We start from the raw sequence: 18774 nt of genomic DNA, 5'->3' as shown, positions 1-18774 counted from the left end.
ACTGTTCGTTACCAAGCTGACGACTCCTTGAGACCTCACTGTGTGTCCAGTCAAAAGTTCCATTGTGTTAGTTTGTGCCCAAACATCGCGAATACATTTCTTGTCTTTGATTCTTACTTATAGATGAGACGATGAGTGGAGAAGAGGGCGTACCAGCAGAGCGAGTTGGAAGCTAGGCAGTGCAGCGTAGTGTGTGTGCAGTGTGGAGCGGGAGAGCGTGGTCTCCCGCTATCTCTGAGCAGGTGTGCCGGCCGCGCCGCCGCCTTATCAGCGGGCGACGCGACGGTTCGCCGTTCCGCAGCCACCGGCCGACCTCGCGTTGCCGCCGCACGTTCACCACAGCCTGGTAAGCGCTGCGTTTCTCCTCCTTAGCGCACTAGCCCCAGTTTCTTCGTTCTTCTGGTCGATCGCAGCAGTACATGTCCACATGTCTGCGTCCGTCAGGTATAGGATAAAACACGTCTACAAACCCTCTTCCATATACAGAGAGGTCCAATGATAGTGACCGGGCCAAAAATCTCACGAAATAAGGGTCAAACGAAAAAGCTACAAAGAACGAAACTGGTCTAGCTTGAAGGGGGAAACCAGATGGCGCTATGGTGGGCCCGCTAGATGGCGCGGCCATAGGTTAAACGGATATCAACTGCGTTTTTTAAATAGGAACCCCCATTTTTTGTTACGTATTCGTGCAGTACGTAAAGAAATATGAATGTTTTAGTTGGACCACTTTTTTCGCTTTGTGATATATGGCGCTGTAATAGCCACAAACATATAGCTCACAATTTTAGTCGAACAGCTGGTAACAGGTACGTTTTTTAAATTAAAATACAAAACGTAGGTACGTTTGAATATTTTATTTCCGTTGTTCCAATGTGATACATGTACCTTTGTGAGCTTATCATTTTTTAGAACGCATGCTGTTACAGCGTGATTACCTGTAAATACCACATTAATGCAATAAATGCTCAAAATGATGTCCGTCAACCTCAATGCATTTGGCAATACGTGTAACGAAATTCCTCTCAACAGCGAGTAGTTCACCTTCCGTAATGTTCGCACATGCATTGACAATGCGCTGACGCATGTTGTCAGGCGTTGTCGGTGGATCACGATAGCAAATATCCTTCAACTTTCGCCACAGAAAGAAATCCGGGGATGTCAGATCCGGTGAACTTGCGGGCCATGGTATGGTGCTTCGATGACCAATCCACCTGTCATGAAGTATGCTATTCAATACCGCTTCGACAGCACACGAGCTATATGTCGGACATCCATCGTGTTGGAAGTACATCGCCATTCTGCCATGCAGTGAAACATCGGTACAACATTACCTAGGAAATCAGCATACGTTGCACCATTTAGATTGCCATCGATAAAATGGGGGTCAATTATCCTGCCTCCCATAACGCCGCATCATACAGTAATCCGCCAAGGTCGTTGATGTTCCACTTGTCACAGCCATCGTGGATTTTCCGTTGCCCAATAGTGCATATTATGCCGGTTTACGTTACCGCTGTTGGTGAATGACGCTTCGTCGCTAAATAGAACGCGTGCAAAAAATCTGTCATCGTCCCGTAATTTCTCTTGTGCCCAGTGGCAGAACTGTACACGACGTTCAGAGTCGTCGCCATGCAGTTCCTGGTGCATAGAAATATGGTACGGGTACAATCGATGTTGATGTAGCATTCTCAACACCGACGTTTTTGAGATTCCCGATTCTCGTGCAATTTGTTTGCTACTGATGTGCGGATTAGCCGCGACAGCAGCTAAAACACCTACTTGGGCATCATCATTTGTTGCAGGTCGTGGTTGACGTTTCACATGCGGCTGAACACTTCCTGTTTCCTTAAATAACGTAACTATCCGGCGAACTACCCGGACACTTGGACGATGTCGTCCAGGATACATAGCACACGCCCGTTGGGCATTTTGATCACAATAGTCATACATCAACACTATATCGACCTTTTCCGCAATTGGTAAACGGTCCATTATAACACGGGTAATGTATCACGAAGCAAACACCGTCCGAGGAATTGAAAGATTGGTACAACTTTTCGTTCGTTGTTTACCGAGAGTTGGTGACTATGATGAAAAATGTGTCACATAGCTGTGTCACTTTGAACTGTAGTGCGGCATTCAATGAAAGTTACTTGGCCTGCAATTATACTGTGTAACTTAACTTTTTGAGGACCCTTCGTATTTGGTCTCTCTCTTGTGGAAGAACACTAGCATGACAAGTTCCAGGCCCTGGTGTTACCTTTGGAATGTGTCACGAAACAAAGCAAACAAACAAATAAGTGAGCAGGGTCAGAACTGGGTAATTTCCGATGTTAGCGGACAACGTCACAGTTCCCTGATTCTGCGCATGCGCATTCTGCAGCATACTCAAGAACTCTGTATTCGACACTGATGTCACTGAACCAATTGGCTGTCGATTTACAAGCACATGACGCGCAACCAAAACGATTACTCTAGGAGCTGACCATAAAGTTGCTCGAGCAGAATGGGCTTACGAGTCCTTTCGCCGCGTTCTAATTTTTGCCGTCCTTCATGTTGCGAAGTGCGTGGCAGCGAGAAGGCGCAGCAGGTGGCGGGGGTGGCTGGCCGCGCCGCGGTCTGGGGCGGCGCGCGTGCCGGCCGTTCTTTGACCCCTGCCGGGCGCTGACGCCTGCTATTCTGCCGGCGCGCGACTCCTCCACACGAGCTTCTTGCCTACGCGGCACGACATCGTCGAACTGGCCTGCGACGTGTGCTCGATTCAGCATCGTGCCACGCTGTTTATTCACGACCAACTTCAAATCAGTGACCTTGGCTTTCCTTCGCAGACCAGTTTTAGCCAGGCTGTTTAGGTTTTTTTTGCTACGGTCGCAGGTTCGAATCCTGCCTCGGGCATGGATGTGTGTGATGTCCTTAGGTTAGTTAGGTTTAAGTAGTTCTAAGTTCTAGGGGACTAGTGACCACAGTAGTTAAGTCCCATAGTGCTCAGAGCCATTTGAACCATTTGTTTAGGTTTTTATGTTGGTAACGTCACGTAGCGCTCTGTATGAAAATCACTGGCTGTGCTGTGTGCAGTCTGTGGCTGGTTGGCATTCTTGGAATATTCGCTATTGTAGTGTTGGGCAGCTGGATGTGAACAGCGCGTAGCGTTGCGCAGTTGGAGGTGGGCCGCCAGCAGTGGTGGATGTGGGGAGAGAGATGGCGGAGTTTTGAGAGCGGATGATCTGGACGTGTGTCCATCAGAAAGAGTAAATTTCTAATACTGTATATCATGAACTTATATATATATATATATATATATATAAAAAATGACTTTTGAATATTATTAAGGTAAATACATTGTTTGTTCTTTATCAAAATCTTTCATTTGCTAACTATGCCTATCAGTAGTTAGTGCCTTCAGCAGGAGTACGTTCAGTTTGTTCAGCTGTTTGGAAATCAAATAACGTAAGGGGTTTACCAGCATAGTAACTTATAAATTTTTTTAAGGGGAGGTTTCACAGTCACCGAAACGAAAACACGTTACGTTCCTATTTAACTATTGTACGTCAGACAGTTAAAACCCCTTAATTGTCTCCCACTGCGAAGCAGAAGTATGAAATTTGTCTCAAAGTTGCCAACAAACCTCTTCTGTTATCCTGCAAGAACTAGAGGTGGCAGAAACCGACCGGTTAAAATCAATACCGGTATCGTAGTTCTGAATAACCGGTATTTTTCGGTATTTGTTTGATCTCGGTTATAACAAGTGTTTCTTTTATTTTTTTACTAATAACCGAGTAGGAAAAAAAACAGAAATATCAGTTAACCATAGAAGCAGGGCTATTTTTTTTGTTTTTCAACAAGTCATTAAAAATGAGTAATTTTTATTCGTATTGATTAGAAATATTGCTTCATTATAGAAATCGAAATAGTGATCAGTGCTATTTTGATAGCAATGCCGACTGAAACGATCAACAAACACATGGCATACAAATTGATACAGTATTGCTGAGACAATAATGTATCTGTTGCTGTGTGTCGCGGCTTAAGATACGAGTGCACGTGCAGTCTGCAAGACTCGCCGCCACCTGGTTTATATGGTAACTTCTCGCTGAAGTCGCAGGACATCTGATATATTGCAAAATAGCACCAACCCTAGGCTGGAACTACTTTTACGAAGTGCCGTAGCAACGAAGTACAATGCTTCATTTGCTTCAAAAGATTAAACATTTACCTGTCATTTCTATTAAATAATAGAAGACTAAGGAAATTATGCTGACAGTAATAAATTAAAAACTTAACAATTCGTTCATAGTATACAATAAAAATACAAAATAGCTTATCTGCTTGCTGCCTGTTCTACGTAATTGCTTGAAGCCCTTGAAAACGGATATATCAACAAGAAAAACAGAGTTCTTTCACATCGGTTTTCACCTTTTAGCACTGACTATTTGTAATGCCCAAATAGTGTCATGATGCCTGATGACAACACAGTTTTTGAGCAGAGCTCAAAAAAATTATCAGTAGGAAAATGGCGCAGATTTTTTGTAGTATTCAACCACTTATTATTTTTCAAGAAAAGCAGCGAAAGGTAGATGGACTAATTTTTCTTTTATTTGCCCGTTTAATTTAATATTTTGATTCTACATACCTTGAAACTGAGAGAGTAAGAGCTTTTCAATCTTTGTTCGATTTCACTGTTTATTACAGGAAATAAGAGGAATAAGAAAACCGAATAGCGGTTATTTCAGAAACCGGTTATTTTGAACGGTTGTAACATTCAGGTTAAATTGGCGTGGAAAAAACCGATACACCGATAACTGGTTATTTAAGCGATAACTGCCATCCCTTGGAAGAGCGTGGCACCCTGCGATGTCACACTCGGGCTCGGCAACGCTCCAAGCAGCAAAGTGTCCACACATGCGAAACAAAAGACCAGAGCTTAGAAGTTAATACAAGATGTAAGGTGGATTAATGTCATATTGGCACCAAATTTCACCAAAATTATGCTTAACACCAACCGTGGATGTGTCATACGACGGGAAGGTCGTCACAACCCCTCTTCACCTTTATTTTCGCTCCTCCTTTTGACGACTTTGTGGTGGAGATCACGACGTTTTCTTATGGGTGGCAGAGCAAAACATTTCAGACACACCACCGCTGAGTATCGAGATGAGAAAGGCCTCAGGAGTTGGCACAAAGGGTGTCAATAAAGCTACCCCTTCTCTCGAGGCATTGATTCCCACACATTTTGCGGTCAACAACGTCAGTTCGTAGTGCGATGGGCAACAAGACGATGTTCTTGAAAACCTTTGACACTGCTGAAGCACTCGCGGAGGATTCAGCCTTTTTCTAAGGACATCGCGGGCCTGCAACCCCAACAAACGTGACTCAAAAGGCAAGAAGACTAGTTCATGGAAATAAACAAGTATATACTAAATTACTGGTCGCTGTTACCTGTATTTATATTCAGTTAATATACGGTCAAGGTTCTCTACAATACCCACAATGGCTCAGCTTAAACGGAAATGGAGTTATCTACAAAAGTCGTTTGTTTGTATGGGCTTTAATGCCAGGAATAGAGGAAAGTGATGAAGGACTTGACGCTAGCTGCTTGTGAGCCGGATGTGGGTAGCATTTGCCTTTCGGTTTTTTCGGTAATAAACGCCAAAGACTGTTTCATATTGATTGGGGAAAGCACGAGCCACCAGAAACCGGATTTCCCTGCAATAAGTGTCCGATACATTCATCAGTGTGCCATCGTGTGTGTGCTGCGATGTTATTGTTATCACGTACGTCGGACATCAACTGAAACGATGTCATTCTGCATACAGACAGGTTCCTTAATAACCGTGGGGAAACACAGAGCTAAGAAGAAATAATAATACCAATCCTTCATGAAATGTAATCTTTTGCTAATATGTTCATTCATTTTTGTTGGAAAACGTGGAAATGGAGACTTGTTCTTTGTAGTAAGAGGAACATTTTGCTTGATAGCACAGATAACACGCTTTGTAGCGCAGTGACATCGATAAAGGTCTGCTAACAGCCATGTGGAGTGGTGTGGCGTGTAATCCTCCCCCCCCCCTTTCCCCCAGCCAGGCACACATACACAAAATCGATTGAAGGGAACCGAAACGCTAGACATTGCTTTTACAGAGAAAACGCTGAGAAGGTCTATATCTGACAACTTAAAAAACTCGAAATCATTTGTGCTGTAGTGACAGAGACTATAGCAGGGTCGAGAGTCGATCTAATGTCCTCTATTACGGCCTGACTTTTCACTAAGCTACCATATTTTACGACAACAACAAAAGGTTTACTCTGAGAGAAATTCGTAGCCCGAAAGCCGATTTCTCAACCACACAAACAGCATTAGAACCTTCAGGTTCTTCTCCTCACAGTTAAATACGAATCTGAAGTTAAAATCTTCTGGGTTATTAGGCCGCGTCATGTTTCTTCTAAAATGTTCGACGTTTCGACCCCTCTGCTGGGATCTTCCTCAGGATCTTTCGGTGTCCACTACTGCTAGAACACTCTTCTACTGTTCTAGCAGTAGTGGACACCAGAATATCCTGAGGAACATTTTAGAAGAAACATGACGCGGCCTAATAACCAAGAAGATTTTAACTTCAGTAACAACGGCCACGAAAGCCTGCAGACTTACATAAATACGAATCTGTTCTTCGAAGGAACGATTGCAGTCTGTTAAGTTGGTTACTTACCTTTCATGTGGAGCTGATGACGAATGGCATTTTTGACTGCGAGATATCAAATATTGCAGTCTCTTACAGACTGAACTTGTTACTGATCTCGTCTTTAATTATATGTAAATCACATTATCTCACAAAGAGAACTCGTCATTGGTCGCCCTTTGATGCAGTCAAAACTTGGCATGGTGAGAGAAGGGTGAAAACGAAGGGATATTTGTCTCTGCTTAGGTGCCAACACTCAACAGTTTTGGAAAAAATTACGGCCAAACTTTCGACGCGATTTCGTCAGTCCACTCGCGATCGTAAAACCAAGTGAGTTGGTAGTGCAGTGGCTAAGACCACAATTTCAAAATTTTGTGCTCCGTGTTCAAATCCAATCTTATGTCTCGTTTTTCTTTTGTTATCACGGAAGTATGTCACATCACTGTTTTTGTGAGATCGTAAAACACAGTGGAATTATTGACAAAAAATAAGCATTTTACATCTAATTAAAAACAGATTATATCCCCACAAATCTTATACAGGTGAATCACCTAAAACTTGCACCGCATATATTGCGGAAATGGAAAGCTCGTATTATTAGCCAATCAACAGACTGTAACAATTCTTTGAAAGTGTATTTTCTTTGCAAACAAACACTTTTGAAAATGGAACAATGCCCACTGACATTAAAAAACTAAAGGTAGGGTAAATTAGAATGTTTGTTGCAGGATTGTAGTGTGAGTCGTTCACCAGATATCGTATTTTGAAAAGTTTTCACACTGTCACTTGTTTGTGCCATTCAACCCGCGTAGTTGCTAGGTAAGATGTTGCTATGTTTGCTCACAGTGAGCTTGTGTGTTGCTTGTGTGAACTGCGGGTTGCTAGTCACGGTGTGACAGTCCAAGCAAGAGGTCGTGAGTCGACGATGGGATTTACCTGTGCAGAAAAAGCGGACATGCTCATGGTGTACGGAGAGTGTAGGAAGAATGCAGTTCGTTCTTGTACGGCGTATGCGGCAAAATATCCCAATAGACGTTCATTACCTTGGCAGTTATTTATCAACCTCTTCAATAAGTTACGTGAAAGTGGTAATGTAGCACCTAGACAAAGTAACAGAAGGAAACTAATAACGACAAAGAGGGTGAACTTAATGTTCCTGCTGCTATTGCAGTTGATCCGCACGTTAGCTGCCGCACAATAGCACGGGGAAGTGGCGTAAGTCAGGCAAGTGTTCTACGCATTCTCCATCTATCCAGGTTCCATACCTATCGCATATCTCTCCATCAAGAGCTGCATGGGAACCATTATGGGAATCGTGTTAATTTCTGTACATGGGCATTAAGACAGGATACTCCAGACGTAACAAGTATCTTGTTTAGTGAACGGGCTAAACATGCACAATTGGTCTGTTGTCAATTCACATTTGCTTCGTCAGGTGGAACGCCAGCGTTCATGGAGTGTAAATGAATAGTGTGGGATACGAAACCATCAGCTCACAGGCCCGTGTTTGATAGACAGAACATTGAACGCGCAGAAGTATCGCAGCCCCCTTACAAACCATCTTACACGGATGCTAGAAAACGTTCCTCTAGAGACTAGGAGAAACCTGTGGTACCAACACGTTCGCTATCCAATCCATAGCGCACGAAGTACTACAGCAAGTCTTCATGAATTTTTCCAAATCATTGTACTGGACGCAGAAAAATCTGTACCTTGGCCGGCCCATTCCCGGATTTTACTCCTGTGGAGCTTTTTTTTCTGTGGGGAAAGCTGAAAGACGCTGTATATCAACTACACCCAATGATATGCAGCGACGTATTAATGCAGCCTCCTCGGACATTTCCGCTGAAATGATAGCACAAGTGCAGCAGTCGTGCCATACTATACTGGAAGCGTGTTTTGCTGCTGTGATGGTTCAAATGGCTTTGAGCACTGTGGGACTTAACATCTGAGGTCATCAGTCCCCTATAACTTAGAACTACTTAAACCTAACCAACCTAAGGACATCACATACATCCATGCCCGAGGCAGGATTCGAACCTGCGACCGTAGCGGTCGCGCGGTTCCAGACTGAAGTGCCTAGAACCGCTCGGCCGCACTGGCCGGCGCTGCTGTGTTGTTCAGCTGTCTCGTTACTGGTCAGAATCCACATAAATAGTGCATGCACCTGCGTTATTATTTAGTGTATGCTATGACAGATATTCTACAAGTGTCTGTGTGGGAACATTTTAAAAAAAGATGTATCGTAAACGAGTCGCAGTACAAACCTGCAAGAAACTCCACTGACATTCTGATTCATCCTGTCTTTAGTTTGTTAATGTCAGTAGGCATTGTTCCATTTAAAACAGTGTACGTTTACACAAAAATCCATTTTCTAATTATTATTATAATCTTTTGGTTGGTTAACAATACGAGTTGCTGACTACCAATCCATTCTGCGGAAACCGCACGTCACTAGCATTTTCCATTTTCACAATATTTGCTGTGCAACTTTGACGTGATTCACTTTGCATAATGTTATATAATTAACAGAAATTGAAAATTAAGAACATAAAAGTTCTAGTATTTCATTTTTTACTTTGATTTTTAATATTATGCTTAAAGAGAACCCGTAAATTCATACAAGCATTCTAAGCATAAACATTCGAAGCACCACGAGCAATTTGCCAAGGCACATACACCGCGTCGTATATTGTTGTGTGATTGTCGTTAGGAAAACAACATCGTGATCTGGTGGTAATTTCGCGATAAAATACGCATGTCTATTTCCTCGAAAGCTGGAGGCTGCAATTGATTATGGATCAAGGTGTGTATTTTAATTGTACTGCTTCTACTCGTGATTTCCCTTTTCTGTGCGGTGAGAGTAGGACACTTCTGGAATTGGCTAATGTGTTCTTCACCTTTGAGTAAAAGTATACGTCGCAGCGTTTACAAATAGACTTTGGCGGAATTAGTTTTAAAGAAGATGTCAATGTTTCGATTTCATCGACAAACAGCCCATCGATAAGGAGGGATCGTTTTGCCCATACCACGAGACAATAACTGGCCGAAACGGCTTCACTTTTAAGTAAGATCGCAAAATTTTGTCCAGAAACTGATGATAGGTTTATTTTATGAGCCTTATAGATTTTGCGGCTGTTGCGTATACATTCTGATGTTGCTCGATTAAACATAGTCAAAAATTTCTCGTAGATACACGAAAATTGTTGGTGGCAGTTTTCTGGAAGGTGTTAATCCGTGGCAGGCGTGACAATAAAAACTATTTTTGCCATTAATCCATCTTATGTCGCGATATTAAAAAAATATTGATGTCCCATACTTCCACGACAACAAAAGAAAAAACATAAGAATGAATTTTGGCACAAGGTGGAAAATTTTGAGACTGTGCTCTCAGCCAGTGAGTTGCTAGCGCACTTGGTTGCACGCTGCGCAAGTAGCCTTATGAAGTCGTGACAAACTTTGATCGTCATTTTGTCGGAAGCTATTGCGTGTTGGCACCGAAGTCATAATAAGAGTCCCTCTATTTTGATTCTATCACCCTGCCAAGTTTCGCTGTATCAGAGAGCGAGCTATAGCGGACTCCCGTTAGTAGTAAAGGTAAATTACTTGCTCCTGCAACACACAAATGCTCACCAAAAAGAGGCAAGAGAAAGCGGAAAGAATGGCTAATGCAAAATAGTTGCAGTGCGCGCTAATATACAATTGACCCTTAAAATTGCAACACTGAGAAAGTGGCACCCAATAAACGTAAACAGGTCATGAGTGGAAACTATAAGTAATTGACATCTCAGAGCAACCACACAAAGTACGAGGGGCGTTCAATAAATAATGCAACGCACTTTTCTGAAAGCAGGATTCCAGTGCACCGTATTATTCGTCACTCTTTTGGCTGCAAAACCCTATTTTTCAACTTAGTCCCCGTTCAATGCTGCAGCCTTACGCCACATTACTGGCAGGGCCTGTATGCCGGTACGGAACCACTCTACTCGTCGACGTCGGTGCCAATGTCTTGCTCATCAATAACTTCCTCATCATCCACGTACTGCTTCCCACGGAGTGCATCCTTCATCGGACCAAACAGATGGAAGTCGGAAAGTACGAGAACAGGGCTGTAGGATGGATGAGGAAGAACAGTCGAATGAAGTTTTGTGAGCTCCTCTCGGGTGCGCACGCTTGTGTGAGGCCTTGCGTTGTCACGGAGAAGGACAAGTTGGTTTGCATTTTTGTGGTGGCGAACACGCTGAAGTCGAACATTGCGGGAGTGACAGCTGTGTGCAGCCGGCTGGCACTCGGGAGAACGGGCAGGTGTGCGATGATGACAGGTGGCTCGTCCAACAACTCACCGTGCTTTTGTTCACTGCCAGTTCATCTACATCTACATTTATACTCCGCAAGCCACCCAACGGGGCGTGGCGGAGGGCACTTTACGTGCCACTGTCATTACCTCCTTTTTCTGTACCAGTCGCGTATGGTTCGCGGGAAGAACGACTGCCGGAAAGCCTCCGTGCGCGCTCGAATCTCTCTAATTTTACATTTGTGATCTCCTCCGGAGGTATAAGTACGGAGAAACGATATATTCGATACCTCATCCAGAAACGCACCCTCTCGAAACCTGGCGAGCAAGCTACACCGCGATGCAGAGCGCCTCTCTTGCAGAGTCTGCCACTTGAGTTTGCTAAACATCTCCGTAACGGTATCACGGTTACCAAATAACCCTGTGACGAAACGCGCCACTCTTGTTTGGATCTTCTCTATCTCCTCCGTCAACCCGATCTGGTACGGATCCCACACTGATGAGCAATACTCAAGTACAGGTCGAACGAGTGTTTTGTAAGCCACCTCCTTTGTTGTTGGACTACATTTTCTAAGGACTCTCCCAATGAATCTCAGCCTTGTACCCGCCTTACCAACAATTAATTTTATATGATCATTCCACTTCAAATCGTTCCGCACGCATACTCCCAGATATTTTACAGAAGTAACTGCTACCAGTGTTTGTTCCGCTATCATATAGTCATACAATAAAGGATCCTTCTTTCTATGTATTCGCAATACATTACATTTGTCTATGTTAAGAGTCAGTTGGCACTCCCTGCACCAAGTGCCTATCCGCTGCAGATCTTCCTGCATTTCGCTACAGTTTTCTAATGCTGCAACTCCGCAGACATTCTGCAAGCGCCTATGAATATCTGCATTGCTCTGGTTTTCCACCAAAAGAAACTCAGTGACAGCTCTCCGCTTGGAACGCACCTCCGTTACAGACGCCACTTTGAAGGCTACTTATAGCGCTGCCACGTACAGGAATTTCATGGAACTATAAGAGCTGAAGCGGGAATATTCCGCTATGTTCCACAACAAATTCCGCATTCTTTTAACCGAAATGGGTCAAGAAAAAAAGTGGTGCCTTACTTACTGAACGCCTATCGTAGGTAGGAGTAACGCCTCTACATACTGTATAGAAGAAAAGATGACGTAGCGGGTTTCTCATTCAGAAATCTCTTTTGAATGTTGTTTGTTTGCAAAAAGATTGTGTTACGCCTCGTGTAAGAAAGAACAAGTCTACCAGCGCGTGTCGGAATTCGACAGAGAGAGGATCGTGGCCTATCGACACTGTCGTTCTGCGATACTGCTGTTCGCTTTGGTCGGGATACCACGACTGTCACTCGAATATGGAATCTATGGGGTCCCAAAAGCCATACTCAGTACCTCGCAGGATCTCAACTGCCACGCGTCAATAGCGTTCGGCGGTGCAGGATTGTACACCCACGTCACGTACATTGAATCAGATAATGGTCTTGTTTGCACCAAGTACCCACACCGACAGCACGACGCCAGGAGCACCTCGGGCTGTCAGCGCGGTGACCATTGTTGCGGTTCCCTTTACGCAGCGGCAGAGGGCGGCGCATCGGCAGGTATGTCCAGACACAAAACTCAACACGGCAATGGCAACAAGTCGCCTTTCCAGACGCTTTCTGTTGGTGTGTGCAGTGCCACGATGGTCGTCTGTGGAGACCCCGAGGAGAACATATGTTGCCATTTTGATTCGTCGTCGTCATACTTTGGCTTTAAGACACGGAATGCCATTGGTTGCCGGCCGCGGTGGCAGAGCGGCTCTAGGCGCTTCACAGTCCGGAACCACGCGGCTGCTACGGTCTCAGGTTCGAATCCTGCCTCGGGCATGGATGTGTGTGATGACCTTAGGTTACTTTACTTAGTTCTAAGCCTAGGGGACTGATGACCTCATATGTTATGTCCCATAGTGCTTAGAGCAATTTGAACCATTCGAGCCATTTCTTACAAACTCGACCACCTTTGCTTGACGTAGAGATCATCTGGACAGCAGCTGGTACATTTCTGACGTGTTAAGGCCGGGAACTGTGCCCTGTCTTCTCCGTCTCCGAGACATTGTCTTTCAACAACATAACGCGGCACTGCATGTTTCCTGTGCTGTATTGACCTACCTCGGTATAGACGATGTTCGGCTGTTATCCTGGCCAGTACGTTCTCCAGATCTCTCACCCATTCAAACTATTTGGCGATTCGTTGTCGACAGACTGACATGTCATCACTCACCAGTGGCTACGATTGATGAACTGTGGCATAGGACTGACGCAACATGGAATGACGTACCCGTATCTGTCATCCAGTCTCAGTTCGGTTTTATGTCTTGATAGAATGCAGCTATTTGTAGCTGCCAGAGGTGGCAACTATGAATACTGAATGTCGCATCCTGTATGCCCTCAAATTCTCAACAAATTTAGTCAGTTATCCTTCTTACATACTGTACACGCACAATAAATAAAATTCCGGTTTTTGATATTTTCCCTGGAGTTGCAATTTTAATGCCAGCAGATTAAATCTGTTGGTTTTTGTGTAATATTTTATTACCTCAAGATCGCTTAAATATATGTAATATTGACATTACCGATTTCGGCACCAAGTTTCAGATGTGATTAACCCACTAAAAATCATCGTAAGATATACAATTGCAGTTAGAATCCCAGAAAGCAGTCCGTATCGGCGCCCAGATTGATGCCGTGTTTCTTGACTTTTTCTTGCCATGTAACGATATGATGTACAATCATTGATATATTTGACACGTCAAGTGTTACAAGTGTTGGTGGTTGGTTGATTGATTTGTTGGAGGAGACCAAACAGCGAGGTCATCGTCCCATCGAAGTAGGGAAGGATGGGGATGGAAGTCGGTCGTGCCCTTTGAGAGGAATCATCCCGGCATTTGCCTGAATCACGGAAAAACTAAACCAGAATGGCCGGACGAGGGTTTGAACGGTCGACCTCCCGAATGCGAGTCCATCGTGCTAACCATTCCGCCACCTCGCTCGGTGTTAAAAGTGTGTAACTGCAAGTGTTGTACAGGGTGTTCCAGGAGGAATGGTCGGTATTCAGAGATATGACGGGAATGATCATTCGTAGCAAAATAGTCTGTTAAACGTGGGCTCCCAGACCTATTTGAAAATTTATAAAAATCATTTTTTTTAATTTTTGGGTTAAATATTCTCTTTGATGTCTACTTTTAGTGTTCATCCTAGGTTCGCCAAAAACTCCATACTCTAGTTACAAGGCGATTTGTGAAAAAGTGTCTTCGAAAACCATTCACAACGGGGAAAAAATCAGCATCGCGACCAATGTTGCAGCATGTAATTTCCAAGGCGACCTAAGAGAAATTATGGAAATTATCAGCTGCTAGAACTTGAGATCGGACTAGCCTGTTACATCTTCTGCATAAAGGCGGACGAAAAGCGAATCGAACGAGCAGAGCAGCGGATAATAGAAGCTGTCAAACAGGTCCGCAGGACCACCATGGCTACGAAGAAGATGGAGAAGAATCTCCTTTGGGATGTGGAAGGATTGCTGTATGGTCTAAGGATCTCTGACTAGAGGAATGTTTAACCTAACTACAAAAAACGTAACCCATAATTTTAAACACGTTTTTCTCAGTACCGTATTTACAAACTGTGAGGAAACATAACTTGAGAACAGTACATACGATTTTGATCGGAATTAGATGCTGAAATTCTAAATTGAATTCTCCATCAGGGTATACAGCCGATATACAATATCTTCAAAAGTGTACTTTCGTTGCGCGCTGCTGTCTCGATTTTGTGGGCGAAGAAAATGACGTTATTTCAACATGTCACAATTTTAGTACAACTTAATGATTTTCAGTTATCATGTATATACTGATAGAAAATGTATTGAAAATGATTTGTGCAACATTATTTTGTTACTGTTTCAATAGCAGGGTCTCGAGATTGCCCGCCGATGACCAATGTTCCTGTTGCAAGGGGTCCTTCCACCTGGTGCAGCAGTTATAGGGGAGACCCGTTGTGAACACAGAAATGATTGTTAAAGAACAAAAGTGTAAGGAATGAAATCATCTCATCAAGTTCAGCGTTCCTTTTTATTTTACTTGAAAAAATCACGAAAATCGCCAGTTTTCATGCGTTCAAAGAGCCGTGAGAACTTCATCTTCGATACTGCGAAACAAATCTCTTCTATTGCAGGCTCTTTGTTTTCGCTATTTTGAGGGATGATAGACGGACCAAAAAAAAGACAAAATGTCCGCTAAACATAGGTTCTAAAGAGTAGACCTTAAGATCTATGGGCAGTTGTTAATCTTTGCTAATTTGAAACATCAATTTTACTGAACAAGTGCTCATAGCTCCTAAGGCATGCATTCTAGAGTGAATGTTTACTGTACATTTTTTCCTCGTTATAGTCCATACTTCCTCGCCCCAAAATATGGAAAGCAAAGAGCTTGCAGTGGAAGAGATTTTTTTCACACTATAAAAGATGAAGAAGTGTTCATCTTAATGTATGCGTTTTAGAGCCCACATTTTCTACACGTTTTTGCTTTGATTGATTGTTACTGTCACATCCCTGTATATTGACCATTCCTCCTTGGGCAACCTGTATATTCTGAAGATCCTTTATGGTTGATTAATCATACCTGAAGATAGCAACTTAATGCCGAAACCGTTAATGAGAGTATTACATATTTTAAGCGATCGTGACATAATAAATTATTATACAGACATTGTTGACGGTCACATCGTTGTGATTGGCAATATGTAAATTTTTAAAACATCGATTGATTTTTCCCGAATAATTCACGCATTCATTAGGAAAGGAAAGAAAGGGTGATATGTTTTTATTGATGCTCTGTCAATACGGGAGCAAGGGAACACAGATGGAGTGACAAACTGCTGCTGCTTGGTGACCATGTACTTACCAGAGAGGTGCACATCTTGGAGGCCTATATCTGAAACAGAAACAAAATTCAATGAATATAATGTTTCAGACGCAGGCGCAACGCAGTTTATAACAATGATGTAATACCACACAGTCAAAATACAATTCAGTTCTTCGAAGACTACAGTTTAGAAGTAAGATGCTGTCACTAACTCCTTGACCCGCTCTGAAACCAGGCCAAGGGAAACATTTACGAGATTTTGAGTGCTTTGCTGATACTAACGAACATTGTAACCGGCGAAGTCGACAAGGAGTGATTCAGCACAGTAAGAGAGCGAAATGATAAATGATCTTGGCGCTATTTAGATGGAGAATCTATTAAACGTGTTTGGTGTGTGACGTGGTAGTACAGCATCTTTCAGCCGTCAGAAGGACAGCAACGTTTGTATATCTCTCGGGATAACAATAAACAGCAGATTTTCATTTCGAAAATGGTTCAAATGGCTCTGAGCACTATGGGACTCAACTGCTGAGGTAATTAGTCCCCTAGAACTTAGAACTAGTTAAACGTAACTAACCTAAGGACATCACAAATATCCATGCCCGAGGCAGGATTCGAACCTGCGACCGTAGCGGTCTTGCGGTTCCAGACTGCAGCGCCTTTAACCGCACGGCCACTTCGGCCGGCCTTTCATTTCGACGCGTGACTTGTATTAATAGAGTTAATAGCTTGTGGCGCGCAACAAAGTGTACTTGAAAGTTCTGTTTTTCCATTTCCGCCAACACCTCTTCTCAAATTGTTCGGATTTCCTGTATGGCTTTTAAGCATTTGCTTCCATTGGCAGAAAGGCACTGAATCTACATCTACATCTACATGATTACTCTGCAGTTCACAGTTAAGTGCCTGTCAGGGGGTTCATCGAGCCATTTTCATACTACTACTCTACCATTCCTCTCTCGAATAGCGCGTGGGAAAAAGGAACACCTAAATCTTTCCGTTCGAGCTCCGATTTCTCTCATTTTATTATGATGATCATTTCTCCTTACGTAGGTGGGTGTCAACAAAATATTTTCGCATTCGGAAGAGAAAGTTGGTGATTGAAATTTCGTAAACAGATCTCGCCTCAAAGAAAACCGCCTTTGTTTCAGTGACTGCCACCCCAACTCGCGTATTATATCAGTGACACTCTCACCCCTATTGAATGGGGGCCACCTGTTCTTCATAGGCGACTGCTACATGCCTCAACTGGTATTTCTACACATTGTAAATTCTTATTGATGCTAGTAATTTATTCGCTGTACGTAGTCAAAAATTGTATGTCAAGGGACAATTTTACCCATATACCCTGGCTGCCATTCAGCGGCTTCTTCCAGTTTATTTTCGATCATTCAAAAGATCTGTTATGCACTGTTTCGTAAAAAAAATATGTTTTTTTAAAACCCTGTAAAGTTATTTTGATGAATTGTTCACTGATGAAATTGTTGTATACGGTGTAATGATGAAACTGCAGTTGTGAGCAAACAAATGCACCTAGAATCACGTATCTAGCGCCGCCTAGTAGTTTAATTGGTTTCCGATTTGTTCCTTTCTAGCAGTTTGGACTTGCTTTGTGATTGAGAAAATTAACGTGATACAATGTAACTATTGAACAATTTTATATGAGTGACATGATATTTGTAAGCTAGAAAACCATGTTCTACACATAATACTATGACTCTAATCAATGGTGAAATGTAACATATCTTCATATCTTCTGATGCCAGTGTTGTGCTGTATTTTGTAACCTTTGAGAATGACGGAATCTCGAAACGCATAGGGCGATTTTGGAAATAATAAAAAGTGTGGTCAAGGCATCTGAAAGTTATTGAAGAGCATTGAAATGGCCACTTCGTGTCGTAGGATTTCATGCAAATTGCAGCTGATAGACAAAGGAAAATTTGGGATAGAAAATAAATTTACATTAAAGGATTGCATCCACAAGGACTGTGTAAATCAGTTTCGAGCATAGGATTGTAAAAGTACGCGGCAAGGCCGTATATAAAATTAGATCCTTTCCTTATTCTATAGCAGATGATTTACATGTCCTGTGATGATACTCATCGTAAGACAGGGAACAAGTCATCTTCTTGGAATCTTGCTCACGTTGTAAAAGCTGCATTTTCACTATTACACAGTTGTTTAAAAGTTTCTGTACAGGAATAAAATTGGTTTACATTCATTATAGTTTATCTCTCATCGCACAGTTTGCAGCAAAGCCCTCGTAACGCTTCTAGAAAGCCAAAATGAAACTAATGGAATATGAAGTCTTATGCGCTGTTATTACAAATCCTTCTTGAAAGTTATTCGCAGAGTCCTCGTGGACGCTGTTAGTACAATCCCTTCTTGGAAATTTAATTGCTAACTCAAACTTTCCTTTGCATTTCTTCTTCGTGGCTCTTATGAAAATATGATGAAATATAATGTATCGTACATTTCGGTTTATTTGTAGTGAAGTAATGTAAAAATTGAAAACAAAACAATGGTTCGCATTGGAGCTCGACTCGTGTGTGCTCTTTCCACTGTACCCACCGCTTCCTGGAAACTACACTAACACAAATGTCTCATGTCTTGCCCTACCCCCGGCAAAAATGCTATTTCTTTTCTAAACGCTTCGTCGTCTAGAGCTCTCACTTATGTCACTTTCATTCGTGGCCAAGCCCTTTCTACAGCATTAATCTGGACGAAGTCGGTGCGGGCAGAAGCGGTCTCCTTGCAGTGACCGGCGTGTTGAACCAGCAGGAGTAAAGGTGCGCCTACAGAGAGCAAGGTAGGCAACTCTGCCGAGTAAATTCGCACAGAACGCTCTGCACAGAACTGCTTCAAACGTGATGTTAGTGACTAATGCAC

General features: G+C 42.9%; 1 protein-coding gene across 1 annotated transcript in view; it reads right to left on the bottom strand.

The window, feature by feature from the left end:
• The window catches only part of LOC124716905, an 811449-nt gene that overhangs the window by 207741 nt on the left and 584934 nt on the right, over positions 1 to 18774 (bottom strand). Inside the window, exon 3 of the mRNA XM_047243468.1 lies at positions 15928 to 15957. Coding sequence (XP_047099424.1) covers positions 15928 to 15957 — 30 coding nt within the window. The remainder of the gene's footprint in view (positions 1 to 15927; positions 15958 to 18774) is intronic.

The sequence above is a fragment of the Schistocerca piceifrons genome, chromosome 1 (genome assembly GCF_021461385.2).
Source record: "Schistocerca piceifrons isolate TAMUIC-IGC-003096 chromosome 1, iqSchPice1.1, whole genome shotgun sequence".
NCBI classification, from domain to species: Eukaryota; Metazoa; Arthropoda; class Insecta; order Orthoptera; family Acrididae; genus Schistocerca; species Schistocerca piceifrons.
The sequence above is the reverse complement of the archived record's forward strand: the minus strand, read 5'-3'. Positions and strand labels throughout refer to the sequence as shown.